This window comes from Dipodomys spectabilis, unplaced genomic scaffold (genome assembly GCF_019054845.1).
Source record: "Dipodomys spectabilis isolate Male_0828 unplaced genomic scaffold, ASM1905484v1 ptg000668l, whole genome shotgun sequence".
In the NCBI taxonomy this organism is placed as follows: domain Eukaryota; kingdom Metazoa; phylum Chordata; class Mammalia; order Rodentia; family Heteromyidae; genus Dipodomys; species Dipodomys spectabilis.
The window spans coordinates 43,567-65,779 of NW_024871345.1; the positions used below are offsets into that span (position 1 = coordinate 43,567).

The 22,213-nt window shown below is 62.2% G+C and overlaps 3 protein-coding genes across 5 annotated transcripts in view; 1 reads left to right on the forward strand and 2 right to left on the reverse strand.

Annotated features, from left to right (window-relative positions):
• The window catches only part of Pde8a (phosphodiesterase 8A), a 48,204-nt gene extending 38,847 nt beyond the window's left edge, over positions 1–9,357 (forward strand). The window contains exons 12-22 of the mRNA XM_042671780.1: positions 2,545–2,616; positions 2,698–2,768; positions 2,869–3,033; positions 4,134–4,182; positions 4,334–4,469; positions 5,002–5,200; positions 5,817–6,034; positions 6,137–6,266; positions 6,400–6,567; positions 8,442–8,571; positions 8,704–9,357. Coding sequence (XP_042527714.1) covers positions 2,545–2,616; positions 2,698–2,768; positions 2,869–3,033; positions 4,134–4,182; positions 4,334–4,469; positions 5,002–5,200; positions 5,817–6,034; positions 6,137–6,266; positions 6,400–6,567; positions 8,442–8,571; positions 8,704–8,822 — 1,457 coding nt within the window. The 3' untranslated portion in view covers positions 8,823–9,357. The remainder of the gene's footprint in view (positions 1–2,544; positions 2,617–2,697; positions 2,769–2,868; positions 3,034–4,133; positions 4,183–4,333; positions 4,470–5,001; positions 5,201–5,816; positions 6,035–6,136; positions 6,267–6,399; positions 6,568–8,441; positions 8,572–8,703) is intronic.
• Positions 9,358–12,444: 3,087 nt separating this feature from the next.
• Positions 12,445–14,942, reverse strand: Rps17 (ribosomal protein S17). The gene is made up of 5 exons (XM_042671782.1): positions 14,845–14,942; positions 14,545–14,696; positions 13,970–14,075; positions 13,679–13,744; positions 12,445–12,564 (listed from the first exon to the last, which is right to left on the reverse strand). Exons 1-5 carry the CDS (start codon positions 14,845–14,847, stop codon positions 12,484–12,486), a joined length of 408 nt encoding a protein of 135 aa, XP_042527716.1. The 5' UTR covers positions 14,848–14,942; the 3' UTR covers positions 12,445–12,483.
• A 4,101-nt stretch (positions 14,943–19,043) lies between these two features.
• The window catches only part of Cpeb1 (cytoplasmic polyadenylation element binding protein 1), a 58,625-nt gene continuing 55,455 nt past the window's right edge, over positions 19,044–22,213 (reverse strand). For all 3 annotated transcript variants that reach the window (XM_042671785.1, XM_042671784.1, XM_042671783.1), the window contains exons 10-12: positions 21,930–22,024; positions 21,382–21,462; positions 19,044–20,442 (exon numbers count right to left, since the gene is read on the reverse strand). In XM_042671785.1, the coding sequence (XP_042527719.1) occupies positions 20,332–20,442; positions 21,382–21,462; positions 21,930–22,024 (287 nt within the window). In that variant the 3' untranslated portion in view covers positions 19,044–20,331. The remainder of the gene's footprint in view (positions 20,443–21,381; positions 21,463–21,929; positions 22,025–22,213) is intronic.

Here is a 22,213-nt window from a genome sequence, read left to right on the forward strand (position 1 = left end):
AGAGTTAGGACGCAGCCATCCCTGCGGTGTGAGGACGGGCCTGTGCTGTGTCCGAGGCCGTGGCCCGGTGTGGTCCTGCCCCGACCTCCACCTCATCCCTGCGCCTGCTGACCCACACTCTGCCCCCACCAAAGAGGGACGGCTGTGGGGATGGGCGCTGGGGAGGGGAGGGGTGGGGTGCTGGGGAGGGCTCCCCCTCCCTGTGTTACACTGGTAAGTGGCAAGGCCCATCTGTCCCCTCAAGCCACTCAGAGCCACTCAGCTGTTCATTCAGACAGTGGGTACTGTGTGTTTGAGAACTTTGCTGTTTTAAGGTGCTGTGCTAAGTGCTTTCCGCAGTGTGTCGCTGGGCCTTTAGAGTGACCCCAGACCACGGGGGGTCTACCAGTGGTGCCCATGTCCTCCTTTCACAGAGGAGGAGCTGACAGGTGTCACCTGCTTAGGAATATTCATGTATAGAGTGTGGGGCTGGATTGACTCACAGCACCCTGGAGCAGCTCTGGTGTAGTTTGAAAAGAAGTGGCTGACCGCGTGGGGAGGGGGGAGAGGCGTGTTTGAGTGAGGGGAGGAAAAGCATTCCAGCAGTGAGAAGACGAGAGAGGGAGGGGGCAGGGGGCGCCCCGGGAACACCCTGGGGGGTGGCGTTGGGAGGTGGCACTGCGGGGCGGGAGCCAGGGCCAGGCTGCTGCTCCTGCTCCGGGGGGCGGGCCTGGGGGCGGGGCCAGGCTGCTGCTCCTGCTCCGGGGGGCGGGCCTGGGGGCGGGGCCAGGCTGCTGCTCCTGCTCCGGGGGCGGGGCCAGGCTGCTGCTACCTGCTCCGGGGCTCGGGCCTGGGGGGCAGGGCCAGGCTGCTGCTCCTGCTCCGGGGCTCGGGCCTGGGGGGCGGGGCCAGGCTGCTGCTCCTGCTCCGGGGGGCGGGCCTGGGGGGCGGGGCCAGGCTGCTGCTCCTGCTCCGGGGGGCGGGCCTGGGGGGCGGGGCCAGGCTGCTCCTGCTCCGGGGGGCGGGCCTGGGGGGCGGGGCCAGGCTGCTGCTCCTGCTCCGGGGGGCGGGCCTGGGGGGCGGGGCCAGGCTGCTCCTGCTCCGGGGGGCGGGCCTGGGGGGCGGAGCCAGGCTGCTGCTCCTGCTCCGGGGGCGGGGCCAGGCTGCTGCTACCTGCTCCGGGGCTCGGGCCTGGGGGGCAGGGCCAGGCTGCTGCTCCTGCTCCGGGGGCGGGGCCAGGCTGCTGCTACCTGCTCCGGGGGGCGGGCCTGGGGGGCAGGGCCAGGCTGCTGCTCCTGCTCCGGGGCTCGGGCCTGGGGGGCGGGGCCAGGCTGCTCCTGCTCCGGGGGGCGGGCCTGGGGGGCGGGGCCAGGCTGCTGCTCCTGCTCCGGGGGGCGGGCCTGGGGGGCGGGGCCAGGCTGCTCCTGCTCCGGGGGGCGGGCCTGGGGGGCGGGGCCAGGCTGCTGCTCCTGCTCCGGGGGCGGGGCCAGGCTGCTGCTACCTGCTCCGGGGCTCGGGCCTGGGGGGCAGGGCCAGGCTGCTGCTCCTGCTCCGGGGGGCGGGCCTGGGGGGCGGGGCCAGGCTGCTGCTCCTGCTCCGGGGGCGGGGCCAGGCTGCTGCTACCTGCTCCGGGGGGCGGGCCTGGGGGGCAGGGCCAGGCTGCTGCTCCTGCTCCGGGGCTCGGGCCTGGGGGGCGGGGCCAGGCTGCTCCTGCTCCGGGGGGCGGGCCTGGGGGGCGGGGCCAGGCTGCTGCTCCTGCTCCGGGGGGCGGGCCTGGGGGGCGGGGCCAGGCTGCTCCTGCTCCGGGGGGCGGGCCTGGGGGGCGGGGCCAGGCTGCTGCTCCTGCTCCGGGGGGCGGGCCTGGGGGGCGGGGCCAGGCTGCTCCTGCTCCGGGGGGCGGGCCTGGGGGGCGGGGCCAGGCTGCTGCTCCTGCTCCGGGGGCGGGGCCAGGCTGCTGCTACCTGCTCCGGGGCTCGGGCCTGGGGGGCAGGGCCAGGCTGCTGCTCCTGCTCCGGGGGGCGGGCCTGGGGGGCGGGGCCAGGCTGCTGCTCCTGCTCCGGGGGGCGGGCCTGGGGGGCGGGGCCAGGCTGCTGCTCCTGCTCCGGGGGGCGGGCCTGGGGGGCGGGGCCAGGCTGCTGCTCCTGCTCCGGGGGCGGGGCCAGGCTGCTGCTCCTGCTCCGGGGGGCGGGCCTGGGGGGCGGGGCCAGGCTGCTCCCGCTCCCGGGCGCGGGGGCGCAGGAAGGGCTGGGGAGGGCTGCGGTTGGCAGAGGCTGAAAGGCCGTGGCGGGGAGGCCGGGCGGAAGGCCGGTGTGGCGCTGCTGTGGGCGGGGAGAAGCGGGGCGCCGCCCGGGGGATCCACGCTGCTGGAAGCGTCCCTGCGCGCCCCCAGCCCCGCACCCCCTTCCAGAGGACCCCCCCTTGCTCCCCTCCGAGCTGCCCTCGGGACAGGCGGCCTCTGCCCCGGTGCTGGGCGCGTGCCCTGGCTAGTGCCGTAACTGGCTGGGCGCGGCGCGCTTGGCCTGTGCGGGGTCGCTGCCTGGGGATGACGCGTGGCCGTGTCCCCAGAGAGTCACACGAGCGTCTCTAGGAGGAAAAGCTCTCTGGACATCAGGTGTGTCGGCTCCCGGACCAACGAAGGTGAGTGGAGGCGCGCCGCCCCTCGGCACCCACCCCAGGGAGGGGGGGCGGCCGACCCCTGACCTCCAGCCTTGCCCTCAGCGTCCAGCCAGCGGCGACACTCCTCCCTGGCCCGGATCCACTCCATGACCATAGAGGCGCCCATCACCAAGGTGACGCGGGCGGCCCTGGCCCACCGTCGCTGCCCCGGGCAGCGCGGGGCGGACAGCGGGGCGGCCCCACAGGGACCCCCATGCTCCCCTCCCCACACAGGTCATCAACCTCATCAACGCAGCCCAGGAGAGAAGCCCCGTGCCCGTGACGGAGGCCCTGGACCGCGTGCTGGAGATCCTCAGAACCACCGAGCTGTACTCGCCGCAGTTCCACGCCAAGGACGACGACCCGCACGCCGCGGACCTGGTCGGGGGCCTGCTGTCTGTAAGCTCCGCCCAGCCCGGCGGGGAGGGCCGGGAAGGGGCTGTTGTAGACAGCCTGACCAGAACCCGGTCTCCAGTGCTCCTGTGGTTTTGCAGTCAAGCATGCTTGGTTGTATTTACACACTTAGAAAGGCTGCAGCGTGGCACTGTGCGGCAGGTGCAGGGGTCATAAGCATGAGGCCCGCCTGCCTCAAAAAATTCCAAACTGGAAGTGGCGCTGTGGCTCAAGTGGTAGAGCGCTCGCCTTGAGCTGAAGAGCTGAGGGACAGCACCCAGGCCCAGAGTTCGGGCCCCATGACCACCAGGGAAAAAAAAAAAGTGGGGCAAAAGCTGGTTGCAGTCACACCAGCAAGAGTCAATCCCGACGCAGAGATCTGGAGGACTGGTTCAAAGACAGCCCAGAGAAAAGGTGCCATTGGTTGAGACCCCTTCTCAACCAATGCGAAGCTGGGCATCACGGTGGATAGGACTGCAGTCCAGCCCAGCCCTAGTGAACACGAGTTGAAAATCCCTGAGGTGAAGGGCTGGGGGCGTAGACCAGGTGGTAGAACATCTTCCTAGCAAGCATAAAGTCCTGAGTTTAAACCTCAGTCTTAAAAACATTTTTTTTGGGGGGTCCGGTCGTGGGGCCTGAACTCCGGGCCTGGGTGCTGTCTCTCAGCTCTTTAGCTCAAGGCTAACGCTCTACCACTTGAGCCATAGCGCCACTTCCAGCTTTTTTTCTTTTTGCTTATGTGGTGCTGAGGAATCGAACCCAGGGCCTCATGCATGCAAGGCAAGCGCTCTACCACTGAGCCACTTTCCCAGCCCAAAAACCAAATCTGAGGCAGGAAAAAAATCCATAGTGAATGGCTGCATACAGAGCTGGGTGTGGCTGGGTGGTGGAGGCCCCGTGAAGAAGGGGTCACTTAGGAGGTGGGAAGGGAGGGGGAGCTGGGTCAGGGACTGAGGGCAAGGCAGGAGCGTGGGCTGGGCTGCCCCCTGTCCCTGTCCCAGCCCAACCTCAGGCCGAGCTCCCCTGCAAGTGTCTGGGTTCTGGGGTGACCATGAGGTGGGCACAGGTGGGCAGCTGTGACGTATCCCCCCCCCCCATTTTGTCAGGACAGCCTGCGAAGATTACCAGGGAATAACTACATTCTTGGAACAAAAAGTAAGTTTCTTATTTTCAGCTCTCTTGGCTTCCGTATGATGAGGCCGAGGCTCGCTCTTGCTCTTTACTGCGCAGTGCCTGGCTACAGGAAGTCCACCCTGCAGGCTGGCTGGAGCCTAACCTCTTCCCCCCCCCCCCCCCCCCCCCCCAGTCCTTCACCAGGGCCCCTCGGCAGCTGCTTCCACCGCTGCCCTGCAAGACCTCCCATCACGGATCGCGCAGGCTGTGGAAGGTGAAGAGCACTGGGACTTCGACATCTTCCAACTGGAGGCCGTCACGTACAATCGGTGAGCCTGGGAGGTGGCCAGTGGGGCTGTGGGTGACAAGCCCAGGAGGGAGTGGCCCAGACACATGGGGGTGAGCACATGGAGTCCCACAGCACTCATTTGAGGGTGTGTGGAGAGCCGACCCAGTTCTCACGTGGGTGTGACTGGCTCTCCACAAGGGGCCTAGGCACACGGGGAGCCGGGAGCCCAGAGCCCCCACCCACCCCAGCCTGGTGGCGTGGCCTGCTCCCAGCATCGCATCTAGGCCCAGGCCCAGCCCTGTAGTCACCACAGAGGGAGGCCTCAGTGGGGCCAGGGGTAGGACCCAGGCCTCCTCAGGAAGGCCTGGCCGGCCAGCCACCTCCTTGCAACCGCACTGTGGGGGTCACAGGTGGCTAGAGGGGTCCCGGGCGGCTCTCAGGACAGGACACTGCCCAGGACAGAGCCTCAGGAGCGTGCAGACTCTGGCCGCGTGGTTTAATGGGAAGGGGATTATCTTGAGGTCTCTCCCCTGGCTCACTGCCATTCCATGCTTCCTTCCATCTTTGTGTAGGCCGCTGACTTACCTTGCTCTCAAAACCTACAATCGCTTCAGAATCTGTGACTTCCTGCACTGCCCCGAGGCCACCCTGAGGGCCTGGCTGGAGGTCATCGAGGCCAACTACCATGCAGACAACCCCTACCACAACTCCACGCATGCAGCCGACGTGCTGCAGGCCACGGCCTACTTCCTCTCCAGGGAGAGGGTGAAGGTGGGGAGAGGGCAGGAAATGGGGGGGGGGGGTGTTCTGTGGAGATCAGGCCCCGCCCCACAGGGCTGCAGGGTACAGCCCCAGGTCTTTCTCCTGGGAGCAGGACTTCCCAGAAGCCCTTTCTCATCTCCCAGATCTCGAGTGAGACTGACTTCAGTGGCCACACATTCACTTGGGGAGAAGGGAGGGCAAGTGGGGGAGGCACTGCTGCCCTGGAGGCTGGGGTGTTCTACCAGGACCTCCATCCGGCGCACTTCCCAGCCACAGCTGCCCCAGAGCCAGGGGCCAGGAGAGGCCGCCAGAGCAGACGGGTCCCCGCTGGGCGCCCAGGGCGCAGGCCCGTCCCCCGCTTCTCCGCAGGCTGGGGCTGTCTGGCTGGGGCAGCCTAGGCAGACGAGCCGCTGAGAATGAACGCTGGCCTGGAGGCTCAAGTGGTAGTGTCAGCCCCGAGCACAAAGGCTGGAGTTTAAAGCCAAATACACTGCACGCACACATGGTCATTTCTCACTCATCGACCTAAGCGTAGATGTGAGGACATGTCTGGCGATGTGGAGGGGCGGGCGGGTGGGCAGGGGACTGGCTTTGCGGCCGTGCTGCTTCACAGTGCTGTCCGCAGGAGGCTCTGGACCCCGTGGACGAGGTAGCTGCGCTCATCGCAGCCACCATCCACGATGTGGACCACCCCGGGAGAACCAACGCGTTCCTGTGCAACTCTGGGAGCGAGCTGGCCATCCTGTACAATGACATCGCTGTGCTGGAGAGCCACCACGCCGCCCTGGCCTTCCAGCTCACCGTGGGCAGCGACAAGCACAACATCTTCAAAAACATGGAGAGGTGAGCACCAGGCCTCCTTCGCCCCTCGGGGAGAGGTCAGCAGGCCCCCCCACCCCCACCACAGGCTGTCCTGGCCCTCAGCAGCCTCTCCGGCCTGCACAGGAATGAGTACCGCGTGTTGCGCCAGGGCATCGTGGACATGGTCCTTGCCACAGAGATGACAAAGCACTTTGAACACGTCAATAGATTTGTCACCAGCGTCACCAAGCCCTTGGCATCACTGGAGAATGAGGTGAGGGGGCTGGTGGTGCGAGGGTCCCGGCCAGGCCACCTGGCTGCTGTCAGCTAGAACCTTCCAGGGAGAAGCGGCAGCCAGGGGGAGGGCCCACCTTGGTTACTCAGAATCCCACCCGCCCGTGGCGTAGGAGACAGGTAAGGACCAGGAAGCTGTAAGCGCCATGCTCAGGATGCCGGAGAACCGCATGCTCATCAAGCGCATGATGATCAAGTGCGCAGACGTGTCCAACCCCTGCCGTGCCCTGGAGCTGTGCATCGAGTGGGCCGCGCGCATCTCTGAAGAGTACTTCTCCCAGGTGCGTGCACGGTGCGCCAGGCAGCCGCAGCCCTGCAGGGGACAAGTCCTGGGTCTTGAGTTTCTCCCCCTAGCACTTGGTGGAGGGCTGCAGCATGCCGCGAAGCAGAACCCAAAATGAGGGAGAAACAAATCACTCATGTTTTCAGAACACCGAGATCTCACTTCAATTAGCCATCGGAAGAAAATACCAACCCATAGTTCTCTAGCCAATGCAGAGACCCTTACCTAGGTGCTGGCAGCTCACCCCTTTGATCCCAGCTACTACTGAGGATCAAGGTTCAAAGAAAACCGGAAGTGGCACTATAGCCCAAAGCTGTAGAGCCAGCAGCCTTGAGAAAAGCTCAGTGTCCAGGCCCTGAGTTTGAGGCCCCGTAACAGAAACAAAACAAAAATCTGTAAGTAGAGCTGTGGCTCAAGTAGTAGAGTGCTGGCTTTGAGCACAAAAGCTCAGGACAGTCCCCAAGCTGAGTTCAAGCTGCAGAACTGGTGCACACGTGTGCACACGCACGCACGTGTACACACACACACCCTGAGGAAGTGGAGCCGGCCAGATACATTCCCAAGCAGTAGAATTCACTTCCTGTCATTCCAAGAAGCACTAGGCCGTGTGATCTCGGGCACACGAGTCTTCACAGAGTAGGTGGTGAGTAACTGTAGGGCTTCCCTTGCTTTAACGTTTCTCTAGTGCACATGTGGTCCTTGTGGCCCCGGCCCGGGGCGGCAGCACGGTGGTGGCAGGCAAGGGTCTGTTTTCCAGTGTCAGCACACACTGACCAACCCTCACACTTGAGTCACAGCAGTTCTAAGCTAAAGGACGCAGTGTGGCAGAATCCCAGAACACACGAGGACAGGAACAGAAGCAGAGGGAGAAATACAGGAGGCACACCTGTACATCCAATTCCTTGAAGGGTGGACACTCCAGTCATCAGAATAGAATAGTCCCGGGCAGTGGTACGTGTGTATAATCCCAGCACTCAAAAAGCAGCTCTCAAGTTCTAAGCCAGCCTGGGCTCCATAGGGAGTCTCTCAAAAGCTACAGAGCAAATGTTTAACCAACACAGCCTAACTATAACTAGCACACTGCCCAACCAAGCCGCCTTTTACATACAAAGGGCAGTTAGGCCCGGGTAAGGTACTTTCCACTAGAGCAGACATTCCACTAAAACAGATACTGCACTCATATGGCCAGTAAAAACACGTATGCACGCACGCACACACCCACACGCTCAGTCACCCTGCACACAGAAAAAAACTGGCCATTTCTATCCCATGGTTTTGTTTTTTTTTTGCCAGTCATGGGGCCTGAACTCTGGGTCTGGGCACTGTCCCTCAACTCTTTAGCTCAAGGCTAGTGCTCTACCACTGGAGCCACAGTGCCACTTCTGGCTTTTTCTGTTTATGTGGTGCTGAGGAATCAAACCCAGGGCCTCATGCTTGCAAGGCAAGCACTCTACCACTGAGCCATCTTCCCAGCCCTGGTTTTGCTTTTTGAGGCAAGTCTTTTTTTGGTCAGTCGTGGGGCCTGAACTCTGGGCCTGGGCGCTGTCAGCGCTTCAGCTCAAGGCTAGCGCTCTACCACTTGAGCCACAGCACCACTCCCGTCTTTTTCTGCTTACACCACGTGGTGCTCAGGAATCGAACCTAGGGCCTTATGCATGCAAGGCAAGTGCTCTACCACTGAGCCACCTTCCCAGCCCTCCTATGGTTTTCTGAGTTAGGAAGTGTCTCCTCCCTTTCACGTTTGAGGGTGAGTAGACCAAGAGCTCTGGTCATGCCAGCACTCGTGATGGGTGTGTAGCGTGGGCCGGGGCATTGGGTTGGGGCATTCTCGGCCCGTGTGGAGTGGGCTCACTGCCCCGCCCTGCCCTGCAGACAGATGAGGAGAAGCGGCGGAACCTGCCGGTGGTCATGCCCGCCTTCGACCGCAGCACCTGCAGTATCCCCAAGTCCCAGCTCTCCTTCATCGACTACTTCATCACCGAGATGTTCGACGCTTGGGATGGTAAGAGCGGCGGCAGCCAGCGTAATGGGGCGAGGCGGTGCCGCCACAGCCCCTGCTCCGGTGCTAGGGTGCCCCCTCTCCCAGCCCATTGAAGGAGGGAGGCCCGAACCAGAACCCGCCTTTGCCTTCCAGCCTTCGTGGACCTGCCTAACCTCATGCAGCACCTGGACAACAACTTCAAGTACTGGAAGGGACTGGACGAGATGAAGCTGCGGAGCCTGCGGCCACCCACCGCCCCCGGGGACTCCTGAGCCTCCCCACAGCCCCTCCTCCACGCCCCCACCCCCGCCGTGGGGACCTCGGCAGCCTGCGGCCCCCCCCAGGCTCCACACGAGCGTGGGAAGGCACTTCTCTTCCCAAATGAGCAGCACATGTCCAAGCTGAACATTAATATCACTTATGAAAGTTAATTTATTACTAGTATGAATCTAAAAATACTTTAAACCCAGTGTCAGCTGCCATGACCAAGCCACCAGACTGCGACCATCAAACGCGTGCTGCCTGGGCCTGGGTAGGAAACCCAGGAGGCAGGGTTTTGGCTGGTCTTGTTCTAGGGCCAACCAAGCATCAGGACCCTGCAATTTCCTCCTGCTTTAATTGAATTTCAAAGCCTGCCTTACTTTATAAACGCAAGGAGCAAACTCCAGAGTGAAGGCTTGTAGCCACGTTTCCATCTGTGTGGTCTGATTTCAGATGTTATAGAAGTTCTGTATTGTCACAATTTGTTTTTATTTTAAACTTGTATTTTTCTAGATAAAAATAAATAACTTTTGCCATTTCTCTAGAGTTCGGTGTTATGATACCAACAGTATTTAACCTTTTAACCTTTATTCTACAGAACAGATAACCAGATCAACTTTCATCTACTTTGGAGTCAACCAAGGCCTTGCAGGTCTCCCAGGGATGTGACCTGAGGTGTCTGTGGATGGGAAGGTGGAAAGCCCCCCCAACCCTCGCGCCCGTCCCCCCCCCCCCCCCCGCTGCCATTAAAGAAACACAGCCCAAGAGCGCGGCCAGGACAAGGCTGCAGGGGCTGCTGTCCCCAGTCTGGGTGGAGACAGCAAACCCAGTAAGGACAGAGCACAGGCCTCCTGCCCGTCTCCACTGGGAGCCAAAGCCTTGAGCTGCACCTGCACGTGTGTGAGGTCCGGACAGGGAGCAGCTCTACTCCTCAGTTGCTGCATTGGCTCAAGAGTCAGGAAGAGCCTGAGCAAATGGAACACTCCTGCTGCGAGAGGCAAGGGCACCCGTGGTTCCTACGCCTGCCATCCTAGCTACTGGAGGCTGAGATCGGAGGATAGAAGTTCAAAGCCAGCCCAGGCAGGAAAGTCTGTGAGATGCTTACCACAGATAAACCACTAGAAAACCAGAAGTGGTGCTGTGGCTCAAGTGGTAGAGTGCTCGCCTTGAGCTGAAGAGGGACCGCGCCCAGGCCCAGAGTTCAAGCCCCACAACTGACAAAAATTTAAAAAACCAGCCAACAAAACCCTCCTGAGTCCATGCTCCTGCCTATCTGGACAGAAGCACCAGGCAGGTGAGGTGACATGCTGGGCCACACTCCTAAAAACAGCCAATCAGGAGGCTGAGACCTGGAGGACAGCCCAGGAAGCAAAGTCCACAAGATTCCATCTCCACAAAAGCAAAGCAGCTGCAAAAGCAGAACTGGAGGCAAGTCTTTCCTAAGAGCACCCGTTAGGTGCACAGGACTTCCAGTTCACACCTCAGCACTACTAATGGTAATTTACACACATGGTGAAGTTCAACCACACTCCTCAGAACTCAGACAGATCAAATCTTGTCTGGCCACAATCCCAGGGGGGCCATTGTCCGCAGGTCGAGTGGAGCCCCCAGGAGGAAAACTACTTCAAGGAAAACTCTTTACAAGTGATTTTTACCAGAAGCACCAACAAGTCTTCCATAAAACTGGCTGTCATCCTAGCGGAGATCTGAGGATAGCAGTTCAAAGCCAGCCCAGGCAGGAAAGTCCACGAGACTCTTAGCTCCCGTTAACAAGCAAAAAGCCAGATATGGCTCAAGTGGGAGTGCACTCGCTTTCAGTGAAAAAAACAAGTAATAACATCCCTGAGTTCAAGCCCCAATACAGGCAAAAAGGAAAACTAAAAATTAAACAGTACTTTTAACATGGTGTGTTCTACAAACATATACTTTAGCAGAATCACCAACATTAAGGAGCAGAAAAATCTCAGTCAGGTATAAAACTTGTTAGTCTTCCCAATTACTGTAAGACACAGCAAATTTGGCTTGGAGTTGCCTAGCAGCCAAAATGAAAACAAAAAGCCCGATCCAATGATAATGGCTACACTAGCTGACTGCCCAGAAATCTAGACAACTTGAGGAAATTTACCTGTGATTTCTTAAACAGCTCTTTACCGAACGAGACGTCAAGACTCTCAGGCAGGGCTGAAGCACCTGTCCCTCCACACCCCCTGGCCGTGGCTCCACAGCCAGAAGCCATCAATCAAAGACCAGCCTTTCTGCAAGGGCAGTACTCAGAAAAGAAAAAAACCCAAACCAAAAGCATCCCCTAGCTTTTCAGGCTTGCTGCTCTCAGCCCTGGAGCTTACTGTCCTCTGCACCGTTCTACCGTAGGCTTCGCTGTCATTCAACGCTCCCGTTCCTACAGACATAATCGAGTTGTTCTGTGCATAAAACCTAGTTTTGTTCACAGTGAAATATTGCATGAGCAAAGCTATTCACCCTAGCATGAACCTGAGCACCCATCAAATACAGCCGCTGTTCCCACATGAACACCTGCAGCCACTCGGCTGTCTCGGGTGAAGATGAGGAGGGCGCCCAGCCGTGGGGTCAGAGCTCAGCCCCTAGACTCTCATCTCTGATTGGCCGCGGGAGAAGCCCAGGCGGTGCTGTGGCTGAGCACTAGCCTGGCACAAAGCAGCTCAGGGACAGCACCCAAGCCGAGTCCAAGGCCCAGGACTGGTGAAAGTAAAAAACACCACCCCCATCCTGCCCAGAAACCAACCTTTCACTGTTGTAGGCTGTGAAACTTTCCAAATAACCCCTGTATCCGCTCCACACACATTTCCAGGAGCGTGCACAGGGGCGGCTGAGCAGGTGCTGCTGCTTTTCCGACTGCATTAGCGTGCCCACCCAGCCTGCAGGCCTGGGGCAGCATGGAGGGCCCACAGGTTCGCCCAAAGCCCAGCACTGCCCCTCAACCCCACACGCCAACACAGCATTATTCTAGAAGATGCTGAATTGGACCTGGGGAACAAACACAACACTAGTACCTTCCACAAGTCTGTTCCTCATGAAAGGCAGGAACGTGACGCAGGGACTCGGTGAACGGGGCGGGCTCCTCACCACAAGCCCCACTTCTGCGAAGGCCTCCGGCCCATTAACTGGAGGAGGCCCTCGGGAGGAGTCTCACCTGCAGCACTGCCTGTGGGCAGGAGGCAGACACCAAGGCTGGCAGAGCGGACCAAGCAGAGCAGCCCAGTAAGGAGATGAGACGGAGTGTAAACCCAGGTTCCCGTGCCCCCCCTCCCCGTGGGTCACTGGCCGGCCCTTGGTACTGCCTGGCACGGCTGCGTTTGTGGAGACCACCTGGCCGGGGTTCAAACCCCGGCACTGCCACTCCCACTCCTGGGCCAGCCCAACACACCAACAACCTGGTTCTGATCCCCAGTGCTTCAGACCTCCAAATCCTACTCTGCAGCTCCAGGCTCTACCCAGACTCCTCCCGCCTGGAACCTGGAACCACAACACCCACGGCCGGGCCAGAGAGGCTGGCGGAGCGTGCCCACTGCAGGCTCGGCGGACCCGCGCCCCGGCCCCCGGAAGGCGGAAGGGGCTGGCTCCACCCTCGGCTGCCTGGGCGATCAGAGGCGAGGCTGGTGTCCCAGTTTATTGAAAATATTACAGCAAAGTAGATTAAACAGCTCCACGCGGTGTTTTGAAATTCATCCCCACAGTTGGCTGAGTGACCTGCAGGTTGGAGAGGCTGCCAAAGTCCTGGAACAGAACAGACAGCGTGAGCGGCCGCCCCCCAGGGATTTCCCTGGCCACACAGCACCCCCCCCTTCTAGGACCTTCCCCCAACCTGGCCTGTCAGCCACCTCATCGGAAGCACAGCAGGCTGGCGCTCACGTGGGCACCCCTGCCAGACTGGGGCTCACCAGCAGACGCCCTCCACCACACACTGTGTGGAAGGTCTCCCTGTGGGTCATTACCACACGAGCAGCTTTCACAGCACGGGGGACCATCGAAAGAGGACTTCGTGTGCAGGAAAGGATGTAGGCCGTGCAAGCATGTCCTGGCACAGTCGGGTTTTGGGGGTAGGGGTCCCCAGAGCAACACTTCCCCACAGGATACCCACACATACACAAAGCCAAGCCTCTCCAGGACCAGCCCTGGCACAATACCACGAAGTCACTACTGCAAATACCCTGTGCAGATGGCAGCAAATCCACAAGACTCCTCTCCGATAAGCCACCAGAATAGCAGAAGTGGAGCTCTAGCTCAAGAGGTAGAGCACCAACTATGAACTTTAAAAAAGCTCAGGGGAAGATCCAGGCCCAGCTCATGCGTCAGGCCCAGTACAAATACCCTTCACAGTCACAACAGTGATTCTCTAAGAAAAGACAGGGGCCAGTAGCTGTTCTGTTTTCCCAAAGCTGGTGGCAGGAACGTGTTATCTTTATGAACCTGAACCTGTTCCTTTCACCGAGCAATATAGATAAATATAAACACAGAAGAAAACGTTCTGACTGGAAATACTTGTAAGCCTGGCATGCACCTGGAGGAGACCAGTTTTGTTTTTTTTCATTTTTTTGGGTCCGGTAGCGGGCCTGGGCGCTGTCCCTCAGCTCTTCAGCTCAAGGCTAGCGCTCTACCACTTGAGCCACAGCACCACTTCCAACATTTTCTGCTTATGAGGTGCCGAGGAATCGAACCCAGGGCCTCATGCATGTAAGGCAAGCGCTCTACCACTGGGCCACCTTCCCAACCCGAGACCAGTTCTTTCTGAAGTTAGTACTGGACCTTTAACGGCCACCACCGGTTTGATTCCCAGCTTATCCAGTGCTTGCCTCCCACAGCAGAACCCTTTCAGAGGCCTGGCACTCACCAAGAGCTTCAGCATTTCCTTGGTGTCAGGATCAACTTCAATGATCTCCTGGTCCAGGGCTGAGACCTAGGAGGGGAGGAGCGAGCCGCTCTCAGTTTGGACTCCTCACCCTGCCTCCCTCCCAAGTGAGAAAGACCCCAAGTGGTTCACGGCCTGAGCCACCAGACTCCACAGGCATCCCTCCGGTGCTCAGGGCACGTAAGCCCGGGCCCCGCTGCACCGGCCAAAGGGATCTCGCGCGGAGGAAGGATTTCATCTGTCTCGGCCAAGGCAGGCGAAAGGCTGACTTACCTCCGGGACGTAGTTATCCCTCCTTTCTCTCTCCTCCTCCTGCAGCTTGATGGAGATGCCCCGCACCGGGCCCCTCTGAATCCGCTTCATCAGGTGCGTGACATACCTGGGGGCGCACATGCCCAGGACAGGAGCGCGTCAATTCGCCCTGGTGCCAGGGCACGCAGGCCAGCCCGGCCCAGGCGGGAAGGGAGCAGCCGGGAGCGGCCCAGCGCAGCCCAGCCCGGGCCACTGCGGCCCGGCCCCGCGCAGCCAGCCCGGCCCAGCCCGGCCCCGCGCAGCCAGCCCGGCCCAGCCCGGCCCCGCGCAGCCAGCCCGGCCCAGCCCGGCCCCGCGCAGCCAGCCCGGCCCCGCGCAGCCAGCCCGGCCCCGCGCAGCCCCGCGCAGCCAGCCCGGCCCCGCGCAGCCCCGCGCAGCCAGCCCGGCCCCGCGCAGCCCCGCGCAGCCAGCCCGGCCCCGCGCAGCCAGCCCGGCCCCGCGCAGCCCCGCGCAGCCAGCCCGGCCCAGCCCGGCCCCGCGCAGCCAGCCCGGCCCCGCGCAGCCCCGCGCAGCCAGCCCGGCCCGGCCCCGCTCACCCCGCGATCTTGTTGCGGAGCTTCTTGCTGGGGATGATGGCGATCTCCTCGCACACGCGCTTGTTGGTGTGGAAGTCGTTGCCCAGCCGCGTGTAGTACTTCTCGATGATGACCCGCGCCGCCTTCTTCACGGTCTTGGTGCGAACGCGGCCCTGCGGGCGGGGGAGACAGTCACCGGCGGCCCCGTCCGGGGAACGCCGCCGCCGGCCTCCAGCCTGCCGGAGTCCCGGGGCCCGGGGCCCGCGGAGGGCCGAGGATGGAGGGGGATGCGGACGCCGGGGCGGGCGGACCAGCACCTACCATGTCGGCGGTCCCGGCGGAAGAGGAAACAGGAAGCACCACGGAGAGCTATAAGGCTCCGGCCAGAAGGCCGCTTCCGCCCGGCTCGGGAGGCGCCGAGCGCGCTGGGGCCCGCGGCGCCCCCTGGCGGCCCGGGGTGGAAGTGGAGCGGGGGGGCGGGGCCGCCGCCGCCCTGGGGGGGCCCGGGCGCAGCCTCGGAAGCACCGCCCCGCGCGTGGCGGCGTGGGGAGGCTTCGCGCCTGGCTCCCGAGACGGCCGCCCCGCCTGGAGCCGCGGACCGGGGCGGACGCGCGCCGCCCGCGGGCCACGGGGAGCCGGTCCTTTCTCCCGGACGGCCGCCGTCCGGCGCCGAGCTCGGAGCGCTGCGGCCAGGCTGCGCCGCCGCCTTCTCGGTCGGGACCCGGCGGCCGCGCCCGGCCTGGAGCGCGTCCTGCGCGCACGCCAGGTGAGGACCCGGCGTCTTCACGCCACCCCTGCGGCCACCACCCGTCCCTGCCGGCCGGGGCAGCCTGGGGGGCCCGGACCCGGACCCCCGATCCCAGATCCCCGCCTCCCCGACCCCCCGGCTCCCAGGCCCCTCCCCCCCACCCCTGATCCCGGCCCCCCATCCCAGATCCCCGGCCCCCCGACCCCTGATCCCCCGATCCCTGATCCCAGACCCCCGATCCCAGACCCCCGACCCCGATCCCAGGCTCCCAACCCCGGATCCCAGATCCCTGGCTCCCCGACCCCGGACCCCCGATCCCGGACTCCCCGGACCCCGACCTCCAGCTCCCCCCAGACCCCTGACCCCCCGGCTCCCCGAACCCCGACCCCCCGGCTTCAGGGAATGCCGGGCTCCTGGCCGACGTGTCCGCCAGGGTCTCTACCACGACGTCCAGGCCCCGGAGGCCACGTCCTGCAGGAAGCCAGGGTGGCCGTGCGGGGGCAGGGCGCGCGGGGTGCGCATGCGGGTCCCGCCTCGCCTCCTGGCCAGGCTCTGCCACCTTCGAGGCCGGGGACCCGCCGTGGAGAGGCTCGGTCATCCTAGGTCCTCTGCCCTCCTAGGTCCTCCGTCCCCCTAGGTCCTCCGCCCTCCTGGGTCTTCCGCCCTCCTAGGTCCTCCGCCCTCCTAGGTCCTCCGTCCCCCTAGGTCCTCCGTCCTAGGTCCTCCGTCCTAGGTCCTTCGTCCTCCTAGGTCCTCCGTCCCCCTAGGTCCTCCGTCCCCCTAGGTCCTCCGTCCCCCTAGGTCCTTCGTCCCCCTAGGTCCTCCGCCCTCCTAGGTCCTTCGTCCTCCTAGGTCCTTCGTCCTCCTAGGTCCTCCGTCCTAGGTCCTCCGTCCTCCTAGGTCCTCCGTCCCCCTAGGTCCTCCGTCCCCCTAGGTCCTCCGTCCCCCTAGGTCCTCCGTCCTAGGTCCTCCGTCCTCCTAGGTCCTCCGTCCTAGGTCCTCCGTCCTAGGTCCTCCGTCCCCCTAGGTCCTCCGTCCCCCTAGGTCCTCCGTCCTAGGTCCTCCGTCCCCCTAGGTCCTCCGTCCTCCTAGGTCCTCCGTCCCCCTAGGTCCTCCGTCCTCCTAGGTCCTCCGTCCTAGGTCCTCCGTCCTCCTAGGTCCTCCGTCCCCCTAGGTCCTCCGTCCTAGGTCCTCCGTCCTCCTAGGTCCTCCGTCCTTCTAGGTCCTCCGCCCTCCTAGGTCCCCCGTCCCCCTAGGTCCTCCGTCCTAGGTCCTCCGTCCTAGGTCCTCTGTCCTCCTAGGTCCTCCGTCCCCCTAGGTCCTCCGTCCTAGGTCCTCCGTCCCCCTAGGTCCTCCGTCCTAGGTCCTCCGTCCTCCTAGGTCCCCCGTCCCCCTAGGTCCTCCGTCCTAGGTCCTCCGTCCTCCTAGGTCCTCCGTCCCCCTAGGTCCTTCGTCCCCCTAGGTCCTCCGCCCTCCTAGGTCCTTCGTCCTCCTAGGTCCTCCGTCCTCCTAGGTCCTCCGTCCTCCTAGGTCCTCCGTCCCCCTAGGTCCTCCGTCCTAGGTCCTCCGTCCCCCTAGGTCCTCCGTCCTAGGTCCTCCGTCCCCCTAGGTCCTCCGTCCCCCTAGGTCCTCCCCCCTAGGTCCTCCGTCCCCCTAGGTCCTCCGCCCTCCTAGGTCCTCCGCCCTCCTAGGTCCTCCGTCCTCCTAGGTCCTCCGTCCCCCTAGGTCCTCCGTCCCCCTAGGTCCTCCGTCCTCCTAGGTCCCCCGTCCCCCTAGGTCCTCCGTCCTAGGTCCTCCGCCCTCCTAGGTCCTCCGTCCCCCTAGGTCCTCCGTCCTAGGTCCTCCGTCCTAGGTCCTCCATCCTCCTAGGTCCTCCGTCCTCCTAGGTCCTCCGTCCCCCTAGGTCCTCCGTCCCCCTAGGTCCTCCGTCCTAGGTCCTCCGTCCCCCTAGGTCCTCCGTCCTTCTAGGTCCTCCGTCCCCCTAGGTCCTCCGTCCTAGGTCCTCCGCCCTCCTAGGTCCCCCGTCCCCCTAGGTCCTCCGTCCTAGGTCCTCCGTCCTAGGTCCTCCGTCCTCCTAGGTCCTCCGTCCCCCTAGGTCCTCCGTCCTCCTAGGTCCCCCGTCCCCCTAGGTCCTCCGTCCTAGGTCCTCCGCCCTCCTAGGTCCTCCGTCCTCCTAGGTCCTCCGTCCTCCTAGGTCCTCCGTCCCCCTAGGTCCTCCGTCCCCCTAGGTCCTCCGTCCTAGGTCCTCCGTCCCCCTAGGTCCTCCGTCCTTCTAGGTCCTCCGTCCCCCTAGGTCCTCCGTCCTAGGTCCTCCGCCCTCCTAGGTCCCCCGTCCCCCTAGGTCCTCCGTCCTAGGTCCTCCGTCCTAGGTCCTCCGTCCTCCTAGGTCCTCCGTCCCCCTAGGTCCCCCGTCCCCCTAGGTCCTCCGTCCTAGGTCCTCCGCCCTCCTAGGTCCTCCGTCCTAGGTCCTCCGTCCTCCTAGGTCCCCCGTCCCCCTAGGTCCTCCGTCCTAGGTCCTCCGCCCTCCTAGGTCCTCCGTCCTAGGTCCTCCGTCCCCCTAGGTCCTCCGTCCCCCTAGGTCCTCCGTCCTAGGTCCTCCGTCCTAGGTCCTCCGTCCTCCTAGGTCCTCCGTCCCCCTAGGTCCTCCGTCCTAGGTCCTCCGTCCCCCTAGGTCCTCCGCCCTCCTAGGTCCCCCGTCCCCCTAGGTCCTCCGTCCTAGGTCCTCCGTCCTAGGTCCTCCGTCCTCCTAGGTCCTCCGTCCCCCTAGGTCCTCCGTCCTCCTAGGTCCCCCGTCCCCCTAGGTCCTCCGTCCTAGGTCCTCCGTCCCCCTAGGTCCTCCGTCCCCCTAGGTCCTCCGCCCTCCTAGGTCCTCCGCCCTCCTAGGTCCTCCGTCCTAGGTCCTCCGTCCTCCTAGGTCCTCCGTCCTCCTAGGTCCTCCGTCCTAGGTCCTCCGTCCTAGGTCCTCCGTCCCCCTAGGTCCTCCGTCCTCCTAGGTCCTCCGTCCCCCTAGGTCCTCCATCCTAGGTCCTCCGTCCCCCTAGGTCCTCCGTCCTTCTAGGTCCTCCGTCCCCCTAGGTCCTCCGTCCTAGGTCCTCCGCCCTCCTAGGTCCCCCGTCCCCCTAGGTCCTCCGTCCTAGGTCCTCCGTCCTAGGTCCTCCGCCCTCCTAGGTCCTCCGTCCCCCTAGGTCCTCCGTCCTAGGTCCTCCGTCCTAGGTCCTCCGTCCTCCTAGGTCCTCCGTCCCCCTAGGTCCTCCGTCCTAGGTCCTCCGTCCTAGGTCCTCCGTCCTCCTAGGTCCTCCGTCCCCCTAGGTCCTCCGCCCTCCTAGGTCCTCCGCCCTCCTAGGTCCTCCGTCCTCCTAGGTCCTCCGTCCTCCTAGGTCCTCCGTCCTAGGTCCTCCATCCTCCTAGGTCCTCCGTCCCCCTAGGTCCTCCGTCCTAGGTCCTCCGTCCTCCTAGGTCCCCCGTCCCCCTAGGTCCTCCGTCCTAGGTCCTCCGTCCTCCTAGGTCCTCCGCCCTCCTAGGTCCTCCGTCCCCCTAGGTCCTCCGTCCCCCTAGGTCCTCCGCCCTCCTAGGCTGGACCCCTCACAGAAGCCGCAGGCAAGGCCATGGGGCTTGAACTCAGGCCTGGGCGCCGACCTGAGCTGTCCCACTGAGGTCTGGGCGCCAGTCCAGAGCTGTCCTGCTCAGGCCAGCGCTAGCCACTTGGAGCCAAGCACCCCTCCCGACCCCCTCCCCACTGGCTTCTACGCCCCAAGCACAGAGACAAAAGCAAACTTGCTGCAACGTGTTTATTATGTGCCAGAAAAACTACACCACAGCTCACCCCACGTGCTGCAGGAGTGCGGCTGCCTGCAGGTGCTACAATGAGGTAGAGACTTCACACAGCTTCACAGAACCCGAGCAGAGCGGCCGGGACAGCAGGGCGGCGCGGGGGAGGGCTATGACACTGGCTCTTTGGCACACAGCTTCCCTAGGAAGGGCAGGTAGTAATTTAAAACTAAAGAAATGGAAAGTAAAAAGTCGTTTTCAAGTCCCAGTAGCATTTCAGTCCATTGTTGACTCTCTGCTGGAATGAAAGGTGTGGGGAGGGAGCTGGCCTCCCAGGGGCCTCGGGAGCCTCGTCCGCCCCCACCACAAAAGCAGCCCTTTTTTTTTTTTTTAGCTCAGTTACAAAAGAAAAAAGTCGTGTGACTTTGTGATTAAAAACGTCTATCGCCCTCCCCCACGCGAGTGCAACTGAAGAAGGGGCAGAAAGCCACTTAAAACTACGCACAGCAGCCGCCGCTCAGACATCCCTTCCGGTCCAGTTTCAAATAAGACAAAAAAGTGTGTTCTTGGTTGCAAATGCTTTGAATCTGCAACTCTTGAGAAGAGTGACCTGCAGTCCCTCGGACACAGACCTGCTAATGTTAAAAGCTGCCAGGAAAGAAAAAAGTATCTTGTTCCAAACAACTTAAAAACTGTTTTAAGGAGTGTAAAAAGGAACCGGTAAAAACCCTCTAGCATAAAATATGAAATATGATTTGGTTTAAATGAAGAGCAAAGTCTCCTTGTTGTTTACAGTAAAAAAACACCAGCTGAACACTCAGTTTATGCCGTTCAGGTGGGGGTTAAACAATGGAAAGGCACTGTATGGCAACCGCAAGAACGAAACCAATGGCCTGCGGCCTCTGTCACCATCCCTACTGCAGGAATGTCATCTGAGCATAAACAAACCTAGGTGCAGGCAGCCGAGTCAACGCCTTCTGGACATAGTTCCTTTTTTTTTTTTTTTTTGCTTCTCATATGCAAAATGAGGAACTGAAATCTAGGAGAAGGATGGAGTCGCTTGGGGTGAGCCAGAGGATGCCTGCCATGGCGCACGCCCTGAAAACAAAGCCCGACAAAACTCACTGTGCATCATTAGTGCAGAAACAAAGACAGACTCAGCAAGTGCAAAGGTGACTACAATTTTCCCTTGTCCTGGAGAAGCCGGCCCCCTGGTCGCCAGTGGCTAGGGACTGCGGGACTGCGGCCGACCTGCCAGCCACGCGCCCCGGCTCTGCCAGAGGCCGGCTCCTCTAGCTGGCCTCCCGATTCTTCTGATTCCGCATCAGCGGGCTGTGGTGGCGCAAGCCCTCCGTGCTGTGCCGCCAGTGCCAGCAGCTCCGACAGAAGTACTTGAAGCAGACCTGGGTGGCGGAACAGAGAGGGGAGATGGCACTGCCACACCCGCAGAGGCCTAGGGCCCTGTGGCAGCCTCAGCCAGCAGAAAGAGGCCGTTAGGCCCGTCTTGTTTCCGGGGTGCCGGAGCGCACGGCTCCCTGTGCCCCTCCCGCCATGCTTCCATTCACTGCCCTTGCCTGCCCACAGCAGCTGGGTCAGCACGCGCGGCCAGCGTGGGAGGGGCACGTGCTACGTTTCCTCCGGGAAGTGGGGACAGACACCTCTGTATTGGTCCAGCCTCTGAGCCCCGGGGAAGGCTGCTGTCCCTGGGAGCACTTGCCAGATTTTGCCTACCCACACTGAACTCACACTACAGAGCCTCCCAGGACCACAGCATCACCGTGAGAAGCAAAACGCACGCCTGTGTGGACAGCTAGTGTGTACTGTCCCTCAGAGCACATCATGACAGCAGCATCAACACCACAGACGCCAGTACTCACCCGAACCCGCCGACTCAGACGGCACCTAACAAGGTCCCGGCACGTGCCCTGCCCGCCACACCAGCCCTGCGCGTGCCATCACCCAGAAACATCCCGTGGAACGAGGCCGCACTGCCTCCGTTGCTGACTCGGTGACTAACCAGACATAAGTAGCAGCGTCGACCAGGGGACAGAGGGGAGCAAACTCCGGGGCCCAGGTTCCCCTCAGAAGGGAGAGAAATCCATCTGGAGACTTGAGCGCAGATCATTCTGTGATCTGGCTCACTGATCCACTAGACAGAGCGGCAGTGCACGAAGAAGACTCCACTCAGCAAGCATCCCCTGGAGTCCAGCCACGCCACTCATCACGGGGGTCCACGTCTGCTCTCTCCTCTGCTCCCACTCAACTCCACCACTGTATGTCACAAGTAGGGCTTCACCACTGTTAATGGAGGCCACAGACCTCTCCAGGGAGTGGGGACTCACCTGATCACGACAGAAGAAAGGACCAGGCTGAGAGCTGCAGATGTGACAAAGAGAGTCCTCTAGATAGGGGTCAATCTGGACCTGCAGACAAGCACGGAGGATGGTGAAACGGCCCTTCTGACGGGGCCAGAAGCACCATCGCGGCCCAGGCACACAGGGTCATGGCCCCGTGTCAGAATGGCAGATGCCAGAGAGACGCGGGGGCAGGGGTTGGACAGGGTCCTGGGAGACAGCTCAGGTGGTGCTGGGCCAAGCCGTCTTCTCCCGGACACACTTAGGTCCCCACCAGGCAGGCGTAGGGAATCCAGAGAAGGGGAAGCTGGGCCACTCAGCAGACAGAGGCCATGTGCGGCCAGGCACCCTATACCCTTGGGCAGCTCAACTGTCCCATGTCTCCTTCCTGCGGAGCCCAAGACCAGACAACCAAACCCCTAACCTCATGCTCATTCTACAGCTGGCTGGGTCCCTAGATGCAGGCCTGAACTGGGTAGCAACTGGCCCAAACCCTCAGACACCCCCAGAATGAGGCCAGAAACCAGCCCACTTACCTTCTTCGTGAACTTGGTGGTTTTGATCTCCACAAAAGCGGCACTGACGGCTTTCAGGTAACTGCGCTGGTTACTGAACGTCACACGACCAGAACCTAGGAGCAAGACAGGGCTCAGCCCAGCTCCAGTGCCCGTGCCTACACCACCATGCCCTGCCTTCTATGCCAGTGCTGCCCAAAAGAAGGACCATGCTAGCAGGTGCGTAACTTCTAGTTTTGTAGCAGTAATTTTGAAATAAAAGGGGGGGAACCATCTTACTGAACCCATGTGTTCAAAATAATCAT